The sequence below is a fragment of the Eptatretus burgeri genome, chromosome 9, assembly GCF_056783735.1.
Source record: "Eptatretus burgeri isolate ZD-2024b chromosome 9, Ebu_testis_v1, whole genome shotgun sequence".
Taxonomy (NCBI): Eukaryota; Metazoa; Chordata; class Myxini; order Myxiniformes; family Myxinidae; genus Eptatretus; species Eptatretus burgeri.
In genome coordinates, this window is record NC_140969.1 from 38117111 (window position 1) to 38129228 (window position 12118).

The window sequence follows — 12118 nt, forward strand, 5'->3', positions numbered from 1 at the left end:
CACCAGCGTAAGAAAAAAAGCTTCATTTTTATTGCATTTTTACCACGGGCTTCTGCTACTTCACAAACGGGAAGATCGAAAACGTAAAATGGTTTTCCTTTTACATTGAAGGCCAAGGATTAGTCCAATGACTCTGCGTTAAGGTGTGTAAACGGACAAAAAACAATGGATTATCAATTAAAAGTTGTGTATAATGCTGCAGGGAAATGAGTGGCTGCTGATGACTGTTGGCCTTTCCTTTTACTCGGAGAACCTCTTGTACCATGGTTGTAAACGTACTCGATTTTCAGTGGATAAAATGGCTCTATTCTAACTGCTCAATTAAGTCCTCGCACTTAATACCAGTTTGACACCACTTTGTGTCGCACTTGGGCAAGTTAAACCAGTTTAAACATTGCAAATCAAACCACACTTTGTGCCTGGTTCTGATCTCACTTAAAATTGCCTTGGTATTCATACAAGTGGGAATAAGTTACTGAGTTTAAACTGCAGTGATACACCTACTGTGGGATATGAAAGTATGATTACTTACAAATTTGAATGCATTGAATTGAATTTGCTCTGGGGAGGAGGGGAGATTAGATAAAGAGAGTTTACACGAAAGAACTGTGCACATGCTCAAGTGCATGTTAAGCTCAGAACCCACGTGTCTGTCTGAGGGCGTTCATCCTGCACCTTTCTTGTCTGTCGCACAGAAAACTGGTCTCCGCGTCCACCAGGACTTGAAATCGAACTTGCATTGATTAACAGCAACAATTTAATCGGACTTGGTGGCATAATGGCGTCTGCTCTGAGTCTGGGTGGTCGACCGTTAGAACCCTGGCCAAATCGGAATTCTAAAATGTTACATGCTGCTGCTTTGTTTGACCTTTAAGCATTTTATAAGGATAGAGCACAGACAAGCAACCATTGCACAGACTTTGAGGAGTGTTATGGCCGCCTCCATTGTATTTCCTTGTAGGAGGACTTTTTATAAGCCATTTGTAGCAAGCTGCTGCAGCCGTTCTTTTTACACTCCTGGACACTCGTGTTTATAGTCAACTTTAACATCATGCAGTGCCCTTTGTCTGGTTGGGTCTTGGAATGTTTCATTACTGGAGGTGTGGACTTGCTTGGTGAGAAATGTTTTCTTCATTTCAATGAAATGGGAAATGCATGTTTAGCTGTTTCATCAGTATCTCTAACCAGACCATCAACATCCAGAAGTAACATAATCACTCATGTATTATCCACTAATATATATATATATATATATATATATATATATATATATATATATATATATATATATATATATATATATATATATATATATATATATATATATATATATATATATATATATATATATATATATATATATATATATATATATATATATATATATATATATATATATATATATATATATATATATATATATATATATATATATATATATATATATATATATATATATATATATATATATATATATATGTATATATTTACGAATCTGCCGCCCGCCCAGCGTGCAGACAGCCGCTTTAGCCAATGGCGGCCGTCTCGCCCACCGAACGGACAATTCAGTCGCGACTTTTCGGAACAACGCCGAAAACCAGTCACAGGTGTGCTCCAAGCGCACACCACGGCCTAGTCAACACTCTACCCGCGTGCGACAGGGTCAATCGCCGAAATATCGATATAACTAAGTATACGTGCGGGCAGACTACCGAGAGACTGTACCTCAGCGAGGTCAACTTGGACACGAACCGCTTAAGCGGTTCGTTCTGTTCTGGGATAACCGAGCGGTGTATTATCGCGAGACCTCGCTGGACCCAATTATTTTATCGGCTGTTAAAAAGCCCGCTATTATTCCGAAGGCAAGATAGCAGTTCAATGGGGAAAGAGGACACAACGAACGGGTTAACATTTAAACGCGCACATTTATTATTTACACGTATACACATGCACGTATACAGAAAAGCAATGGATGGGTGAACCTGCATGCAGTTATGCAACCATACAAAAGCAATGAATGCGGGACGAGGACAAAACACGAGTAAGGCAAAGCACGACAACAGTCTATTATTTATTATTCACAAGCACTTAACAGGTTATACTTATTGGACTCTGCGCCACAACACTCAAAGAAACAAGGAAAGACCCCCTCAAAGACAAGGGGGTCAGACTTGGCCCGTAGGCCTTTATAACGTGGAGCTTGGCGGACCGAAGGCGTTCCACGAGACCGTTGCAGGTTACCTCCACCCTCGTGGTGACTTCCTTGGGCGACCCTCGATGGTCCTTCTCCAGCGACCCACTGACTGCGGGGACTCTGGACTCCAGGCTCCTGCGCGGCTACCCACAACTCTGCACTCCGCCACAAGCCCAGATCTCCACTGACTGACTGACTGACTGACTCCACCGACTTCACTTTGACCCAGGCAGAGAGCAACCACTACCTCCAGACCTCCAGAGCCACAGCCCCACTCTCCACACTCGACCTCTCGTTCCGCGTGCCCTTTTATATTGCCGGCGCATCGCCCCTCCCTTCGCAGTGCGTGGGGGAGGAAAATTCCAGCAGAGATCAGCATGACTTGATCGTTGCCCAACCGCCACTTCTGTTTACCAGTTCTGAGGGGAAATTCCAAGAAGTGTGTCGAGTTTTCCTCCTGAGCAATGGGTTTTTTTTTACCGTTTCCGTTCTTTCTTGTTCAGTAACCATCACGTTGGGTGGCAGAGATGTTATTCGATGGTGGTGTCCGTTGTCTGTGGGGGTGGAGGTGGTTGTGGTTGTTGTGGTTGGCACTGTGGTGGGGATGGCATGGTTGTGATGCGGTTGTGGAGAAGGTGGTTGTGGTTGGCGCTGTAGTGGGGATGGCGTGGTTGTTGAGATGCGGTGGTGGAGATGTGGTTGTGGTGGTTGTCCAAAATAACAATAGTAAAAGAATAACGGCTAACTCAAAGATCACAGCCCTGTCCACATCGATAATTCCCATTAAACAACGGTGGGGAAATCTAACTGAACACGGACTTATCGGCATAACTGAACGAAGGACCTATATGGTGTTCTGCGAATTTCCACAGCCGTAACAACACACACACACACACACACACACACACACACACACACACACACACACACACACACACACACACACACACACACACACACACACACACACACACACACACACACACACACACATCTTCTTTCGGCTGCTCCCGTTAGGGGTCGCCACAGCGGATCGACCGTCTCCATTTCACTCTATCCTCCACATCTTCCATTGACACTCCAACCACCCGCATGTCCGCCCTCACCGTATCCATGAACCTCTTCTTTGGCCTTCCTGTTCTCCTCCTGCCTGGCGGCTCCATCTTCAGCATGCTTCTCCCGATATACTCCGTTTCCCTCCTGTGCACATGTCCAAACCATCTCAATCTCGCCTCTCTCACTTTGTCTCCAAACTGTCCGACCTGCGCTGTCCCTCTAATATACTCATTTCTTATCCTATCCATCCTCGTCACTCCCAACGAGAATCGCAGCATCTTTAACTCTGCCACCTCCAGCTCCGCTTCCTGTCTTTTTGTTAGTGCCACCGCCTCCAAACCATACAACATAGCTGGTCTCACTACCGTTTTATATACTTTCCCCTTAACTCTTGCAGATACCCTTCTGTCACAAATCACTCCTGCAACTCTTCTCCACCCACTCCATCCTGCCTGCACTCTCTTTTTCACTTCTCTCCCACACTCTCCGTTACTTTGGACAGTTGATCCCAAGTATTTAAACCCATCCAACTTCCCCACCTCAACTCCTTGCAAACGCACCATACCATCACCCTCCCTCTCATTTACGCACATGTACTCCATCTTACTCCCACTGACTATCATTCCCCTTCTCTCCAGTGCGTACCTCCACCTCTCGAGGCTCGCCTCAGCCTGCTCCCTACAGATCATGATGTCATCCGCGAACATCATAGTCCATGGAGACTCCAGTCTGATGTCGTCCGTCAACCTGTCCATCACCATTGCAAACAGGAAAGGGCTCAGAGTCGATCCTTGGTGTAATCCCACTTTTACCTTAAACCGGTCCGTCATTCCTACCGCACACCTCACCGCTGTCACACTGTCCTCATACATATCCTGCACAATCCTCACATACTTCTCCACCACTCTCGACTTCCTCATACAATGCCACAACTCCTCTCTTGGCACCCGATCATAAGCTTTCTCTAAATCCACAAACACACAATGCAACTCCTTCTGGCCTTCTCGATACTTCTCCATCAACATTCTCAAAGCAAACATCGCATCAGTGGTGCTCTTTCCTGGCATAAACCCATATTGCTGCTCACAAATCGTCACCTCTCTTCTCAACCGAGCTTCCACAACTCTTTCCCACAACTTCTTAGTTTGGCTTAACAACTTTATCCCTCTGTAATTTCCACATCTCTGCACATCACCCTTGTTCTTGAAAATCGGAACCAGTACACTTGATCTCCACTCCTCCGGCATTCTATCACTTTCCAAGACTTTATTAAACAATCTGGTTAACAACCCCACTGCCATCTCTCCAAAGCACTTCCATGCCTCCACTGGTATGTCATCTGGGCCAACCACCTTTCCACTTTTCATCCTCTTCATAGCAGTCCTCACTTCATCCTTACTGATCCACCCCACTCCCTGATTCACTATCTCCACCACTTCCAACCTTCTCTCTCTCTCATTTTCTTCATTCATCAGCTCCTCAAAGTACTCCATCCACCTTCTCAACACACTCTCCTCGCTCGTCAGCACATTCCCATTTACGTCCTTTATCACCCTAACCTGCAGCACATCCTTCCCAGCTCGGTCCCTCTGTCTTGCCAATCGGTATAAATCCTTTTCCCCTTCTTTTGTATCCAACTTCTGATACAGCTTGTCGTATGCCTTTTCTTCGCCTTTGCCAATTCTCTCTTTGCCTTTCGCCACCACTCCTTGTACTCCTGCCTACTTTCTTCATCTCTGACTATCCCACTTCTTTTTCGCTAACCCCTTCTTCCTTATACTTTCCTGTACTTCCTCGTTCCACCACCAAGTCTGTTTATCTTCCTTCCTCTGTCCAGATGTCACACCAAGTACCTTCCTAGCTATCTCCCTCACCACTTCTGCTGTAGTTGCTCAATCATCTCACCCATCTTTACCACCATCCATCACCTGTCTCGCCTCCTCCCTAAATTCCACGCAACAGTCTTCCTCCTTCAGCTTCCACCATCTGGTCCTTGGTTCAGCCCTCACTCTCTTCCTCAACCTCACTTCCAAAATCATCTTACAGACCACCAATCGATGCTGTCGAGCTGCACTCTCCCCTGCCACCACCTTCCAGTCTCTAATCTCTTTCAGGTTGCATCTCCTGCTTAAGATGTAATCCACCTGTGTGCACTTTCCTCCATTCTTGTACATCACCCTGTTTTCCTCCTTCTTCTTGAAATATGTATTTACCACTGTCATTTCCATTCTTTTTGCAAATTCTACCACCATTTGCCCTTCCACATTTCTATTTTTGAGACCGTACCTACCCATCACCTCCTCATCCTCTTTATTCCCTTCCCCAACATGCCCATTGAAATGTGCTCCAATCACTCTTTCATCCTTGGATACACTCTCCACCGCTTCATCCAACTCACTCCAGAAATCTTCTTTATATTCCATCTCACACTCCATATGTGGGGCATATGCACTGATGACATTCATCATCACCCCTTCAATTTCCAACTTCACACTCGTCACTCGGTCAGACACTCTCCTCACCTCCAATACCCTCTTCACATAATCTTCCTTCAGGATTACCCCAACACCTTTTCTCCTCTATTCCACACCATGGTAGAACCGTTTGAAACCACCTCCAATGCTCTTTGCCTTACTCCCCATCCACTTGGTCTCTTGTATACACAGTATGTCCACCTTTCTTCTCTCCATCATATCAGCCAACTCTCGCCCTTTGCCAGTCATCGTCCCAACATTCAGAGTTCCAACTCTCACCTGCACACTTCTACCCTTCCCCCTCTCGCACTGTCTCCAGAATAGTCTTCCCTGTCTCCTTCTCCTCCTTCGCCCAGCAGTAGCACAATTTCCACTGGTACCCTGCTGACCACCGGTGGCGGTCGTTGGTAACCCTGGCCTCGACCGATCCGGTATGGAAATTCGTTTTGTTGTTCGCATAATGATTTGGCATATTTTTTTTTACGCTGGATGCCCTTCCTGACGCAACCCTGGTCGCCTCTTACGACACACAGGGATGTGGTACACCTATTCTAACCGGGGCAAACACCGGGCCCAGTACACTGGTACTCATTTCACTGACCTCGGAAGAATGACAGGCTGAGTCAACCCCCTGGCGCTTCCTGACGCAACCCTGGTCATCTCTTAAGACACAGGGATAAGGATTGCGTTTCGCCATGATTCTGGGCTGCGCGACACCCTCTCATAGCGTGGCCCAGTGCAGAGCTCCCGTCCTCAAGCGATCCTCCAACCCAAACCTCCAAGGAGCCGGATGACAGGCGCACGCCACTACGCCGGATTATATATATATACATATATATATATATATATATATATAGCAGCAATATGGGTTTATGCCAGGAAAGAGCACCACTGATGCGATGTTTGCTTTGAGAATGTTGATGGAGAAGTACAGGGAAGGCCAGAAAGAGTTACATTGTGTGTTTGTGGATTTAGAGAAAGCTTATGATAGGGTGCCAAGAGATGAGTTGTGGCATTGTATGAGGAAGTCGGGAGTGGTGGAGAAGTATGTGAGGATCGTGCAGGATATGTACGAGGACAGTGTGACAGCGGTGAGGTGTGCGGTAGGAATGACGGACCGGTTTAAGGTTAAAGTGGGATTGCACCAAGGATCGACTCTGAGCCCTTTCCTGTTTGCAATGGTGATGGACAGGTTGACGGACGAGATCAGACTAGAGTCTCCATGGACTATGATGTTCGCGGATGACATCATGATCTGTAGGGAGAGTAGGGAGCAGGCTGAATCGAGCCTTGAGAGGTGGAGGTACGCACTGGAGAGAAGGGGAATGTTAGTCAGTAGGAGTAAGACGGAGTATATGTGCGTAAATGAGAGGGAGGGTGGTGGTATGGTGCAGTTGCAAGGAGTTGAGGTGGGGAAGGTGGATTGGTTTAAATACTTGGGATCAACTGTCCAAAGTAACGGAGAGTGTGGGAGAGAAGTGAAAAAGAGAGTGCAGGCAGGATGGAGTGGGTGGAGAAGAGTTGCAGGAGTGATTTGTGACAGAAGGGTAGCTGCAAGAGTGAAGGGGAAAGTATATAAGACGGTAGTGAGACCAGCTATGTTGTATGGTTTGGAGGCGGTGGCGCTAACAAAAAGACAGGAAGCAGAGCTGGAGGTGGCAGAGTTAAAGATGCTGCGATTCTCGTTGGGAGTGACGAGGATGGATAGGATAAGAAATGAGTGTATTAGAGGGACAGTGCAGGTAGGACGGTTTGGAGACAAAGTGAGAGAGGCGAGATTGAGATGGTTTGGACATGTGCACAGGAGGGAAACGGAGTATATCGGGAGAAGGATGTTGAAGATGGAGCCGCCAGGCAGGAGGAGAAGAGGAAGGCCAAAGAAGAGGTTCATGGATGCGGTGAGGGCGGACATGCGGGTGGTTGGAGTGTCAATGGAAGATGTGGAGGATAGAGCAAAATGGAGACAGTTGGTCCGCTGTGGCGACCCCTAGCGGGAGCAAGCCGAAAGAGGAAGAAGAAGATATATATATATATATATATATATATATATATATATATATATATATATATATATATATATATATATATATTTTTTTTTTTTTTTTTGTTGCGGTATTCGCGCCCGCCGGCGTGCGAACGGCCACGTAACTCGAATCGCGGCACGTCGCCCACCGGACGGACAATCCAGTCGTGACCCTCTCGGACTAACGCCGGGAACCAGTCACGGGTGGACCTTTCGGTCTCACCGCGATCGAGCCAATCAGCCCCCGCGTGGGATAGGGTTGCTCGCCAAATTCGACCTACCTAAGTACCCACGCGGAGGGTAGACCGGGCGATCGCACCTCGCCGCAGGTCGACTTCGGACACGGGCCACTTAAGCGACCCGTTCCGTACTATCAGAATAACCGAGCGGTGTTATCGTCGACCTCGACGGTTCGATTAATTATCGGGCGTATTCAGCCCACTACCAACCCTTTACGTGAAGCAAGATGAGGATTCAATGGGAGAAATGACGAAGCGAAGCGGGAAACAGTTCAACACAAAGCACATTTATTCGCGGCACACGGGAAGCACACATATACAATTCCACCAAAAGCACACAGAAAAAACACAATTCCATTTACACAAAAAGCAAATATAAAAGCGAAAACACAGTGCAGAGCTAATACCGACTACCGAGCACACGGCAACACTTATACAATTCTACTTCACAGACGGCGCCGACAACACATACCCAAAACCAAGGAAAAGAAATACCCTCAAGGATGAGGCGGGCCTGAGGCCGAGACCGGGTCGCGCCTACCCGTCTGGTGATGAGACGCGGAGCGGCGATGGTGCCCCAACCCCGCGGGCCTCGCGGAGGGTGTCTGGTAGGGGGTGGGAAAGGGGCCCCCTTGGTCGCACTATCTCAGCGCGGGGGGAAACAGGAGGGGGTTGCTGATGCTCGGGGTATAGAGGATCTTTATTATCCCTGGTGTGCGTCTCCACCTCGGCCAGGTCGCGCTGTCGGCCTCCCTCGGGTGCAGCTCCCTGCACGACGCGAGCACCCCCTCGTCTGGTGTCGCCGCCTGTCCACAGCTCGTCCCCTCCGTTCCGACTCCAACGCACACGACGAGCAGCTCCACCGCCCGCGAAGTCTTGACCCTCTGCTTCCGACTCTCCTACTCTCCGCCTCTGGACTCTCCGACTCTCCTCTCTGGACTCTCCGACTCTCCTCTCCGCCTCTCCACTTCTGGACCCTCCTGACTGACGAACACGGTCCTTTTATCCCCCCGTAGCTTCGCCTTTGACCCCCTCCCTTTGACCTTTCACCTCGCTCCCCATTGGCCCGAGAAAAAGTGGGCGTGAAGGCTTTTTGATCCACAAATTTGCATATAATCGATCGTCCTGGAGGCGGGGCCAAATCGCCCCTCGCTCACCGATTGGACGGCAAAAAGTGGGCGTGTGTCGTTTTTGATCCGTTTTTGAAGCACAAAATCCGTGATTTTGTACACGCTGTTCGACGCGCGCCCTGCACGAGTCCAACACCGGTACCCACAGCGGGGCAAGAACGGTGGCGATGCTACGGTTGCGAGGTGTGACGTGAAGGTCGTGGCGGTTGTGGTGAAGCGGTGGTTGTGGTTGGTGGTTGATGTTGTGGTTGTGGTGGTAATCATGGCGGTTGGTCCAAAATAAAGATAGTAAAAGAAAAACGGCTATCCTGAAGAGTCGCAGCTCGCATAAATGACATGTATTCCCACTAGACAACGGGTTTGGGCCTAACTACACATATACTTGCCGAGATACCTCACCTAAGGGACCTGAATGGTGGTTTGCGAATTTGGTAACCACAACAATATATATATATGTATGAGGATATATATATATATATATATATCCGTGGTGTCTGTTTGATGGTGTTTAATTAAGCATAATGGGTGACTTCTAACTTGGATGAAACACAATATGATTAATCCATCCATCCATTGGGACCAGACTCTGAACAGAGCGATGATGCTGCCAAATAATTCTCCTGGGCTATTGGGCACAATCCTGGACAGGTTGCCACTGTTGGAGGCTACTCGAATGGCTCAATCATCCCAGCGAGCTGATACTCATTTTGCCCACTTCAAAAGGATGACAGCCTGAGTCAACCCCACAGAGTCGTAATTCAACGGCAAAGCAGGATTTGAACTCGGGACCCCAAGATCTCAAGCCCACCACCCTAACATATGATGAATGGCATGTTGAATGCACCTAATGACTGAGTGATGTGTGACATCAGCCTGGTGTTGGCATAGTGGTTAGGGTAGCGGCTTAGGATCCAAAAGGTCCTGAGTTCAAGCCCTGTTGGCCGCTTGAATTAATACACACCAGGAGGTTGACTCAGCCTGTCATCCTTCCGAGGTTGGTGAAGTGAGTACCAGTGTACTGGGCCCGGTGTATGCCCCAGTTAGAATAGGTGTACCCTTTCCCTGTGTCGTAAGAGGCGACCAGGGTTGCGTCAGGAAAGGCATCTGGTGTAAAACCTGTTCCAAATCAGTATGCGGATGATCCGCTGTGGCAACCCCCTAACGGGAGCAGCCGAAAAAAGAAGAAGAGAGTGTGACATCTATCAGATTAGCACAGTAAGAGCTCATCAGTAACTCTCAAATATTTAGCGAGTCATTAGCATATGGTAATTCTGAAGCGGTCTGTTGTGCTGCAATGCACGTGTTAATCGCCAAGTTTATTTTTCTGGTATGGTGGTGTATATTTATCAGTTTAGAAAAAAGGTTTTACTCATGCATTTTAACGGAACAAGTCTACTTCTTCCATGTACGGTCATTTTTGTTTGTACAAGATATCCCACAATATACTACATTTTAAAGATAGTGGCACCGAGCAACAAAGGTTGGTCTTGTGTTGGTGGGAAAAATCTGGAGAAAGAGCTTTTATTATCGTTCTCATGGATAAGACACACACTAAATTTTGATCAGATATTTCTGGGGGGAAAAAATGTGTGGCTTATACACGAGTGATTGTGGTAAATGCCAGCAAATGGGATACTTGGCTTAACGTCTGGTACCAAACGAATGACTGCACTTTGTAATGCCTTGCCTGTAAAGCACTCGGATAAGCATTTATAAAGCACCAAAGCATTAACTGGATATCAATTAGAACTTCAAAAAAAAAGTTGAAAGCTGCTTTTTTTTTTCCAGGAAAGTTGCTTTGAGGTTTACCTAACACCATGGAGTAAGTCTCCAAAAATCCCACTTGAGGGAAACTAAATCTAAGATAACCACCTTTGCAATTTGCAAATGTCAGGAAAACACCGAGAGCCATAACTTTGTTATTACTTGTAATAACAGGCAATGTTATTACTTCTTGTTGTAGGAAGATTAATTTGGGGAAGGGGGATTTCAAAGGAGCCCTGTTTGAGTGGGGTGAATATCAATCGCCTTCATGCTGTGCACAAGATGCTTCTCACCGGTATTGTGCTGAATGAGGAGGTGGTCTGACAATTAACTCAAATTTTAGACTATCTGATGGCAGATACAGCTGGGAAAAAAATCACACTGGGAGATTGTGGACAGAATATACAAAGCATGTGTGAGTGCGACTGCACTCCAGGCAAAAGCCTGGTGTTGGCACAGTGGTTAGGGCAGTGGCTTGGGACCCAAAAGGTCCTGAGTTCAAGCCCCGTTGGGGCACTGAATTAATATATGTATATTGTTGTGGTTGACGAAATTCGCAAACCACCATTCAGGTCCCTTAGGTGAGATATCTCTGTAAGTATATGTGTAGTTAGGCCCAAACCCGTTGTTTCGAGGGAATAAATGTCATTCATTCGGGCTGCGACCCTTCTAGATAGCCGTTTTTCTTTTACTATCTTTATTGTGGACCAGCCGCCATTACTACCATTACTACCACCACCAACCACGTCTCAACAGCCATCACACAACAACCACCAACCGCAACACCGCTTCACAACCACAGCCACGACCCTTGCCGTCACATCTCGCTCTCGCAACCATCGCATCACCGCCATTCCCGCGCCGCTTGTGGACACCGATCCTGGACTCGTGCAGGGCGCGCGCCGAGCAGCGGGTGCAAAAACACCAGCCTTTCCGAAGAAATCGGATCAAAAACGATTCACGCCCACTTCTGTTCCGTCCTATCAGCGAGCATGGGGCGGTTTGGCCCCGCCTCCAGGTGTGTCGGAGTATAATCGCTATATGCAGATTCGCGGATCAAAAAGCATTCACTCCCACTTTTCCTCTGTCCAATGGGGAGCCAGCCAGAGGTAAAGGGTCGAAGGTGAAGGAGCGAAGCCCCGGGGGCTATAAAGGGCCGCGTTCGCTCGCCAAAAAGACTAGTTGAGTTGGGAAGTAGTGGAGTTGGAAAGAGTCAGTCAAGGAGAGTGGAGAAGAGA

The 12118-nt window shown here is 47.5% G+C and overlaps 1 protein-coding gene across 8 annotated transcripts in view; it reads right to left on the reverse strand.

The window, feature by feature from the left end:
- PHAF1 (phagophore assembly factor 1) overlaps positions 1–12118 on the reverse strand; it is a 75389-nt gene that overhangs the window by 23594 nt on the left and 39677 nt on the right. For 2 of the 8 annotated variants that reach the window (XM_085894784.1, XM_085894783.1), the window contains exon 16: positions 8509–8970. The exons of 4 other annotated variants lie outside the window; for them this stretch is intronic. In XM_085894784.1, the coding sequence (XP_085750910.1) occupies positions 8524–8970 (447 nt within the window). In that variant the 3' untranslated portion in view covers positions 8509–8523. Of the gene's footprint in view, positions 1–1471; positions 3395–8474; positions 8971–12118 lie in introns of those variants that run through there. 2 more of the 8 variants (XM_085894785.1, XM_085894790.1) reach the window with 2 other exon arrangements.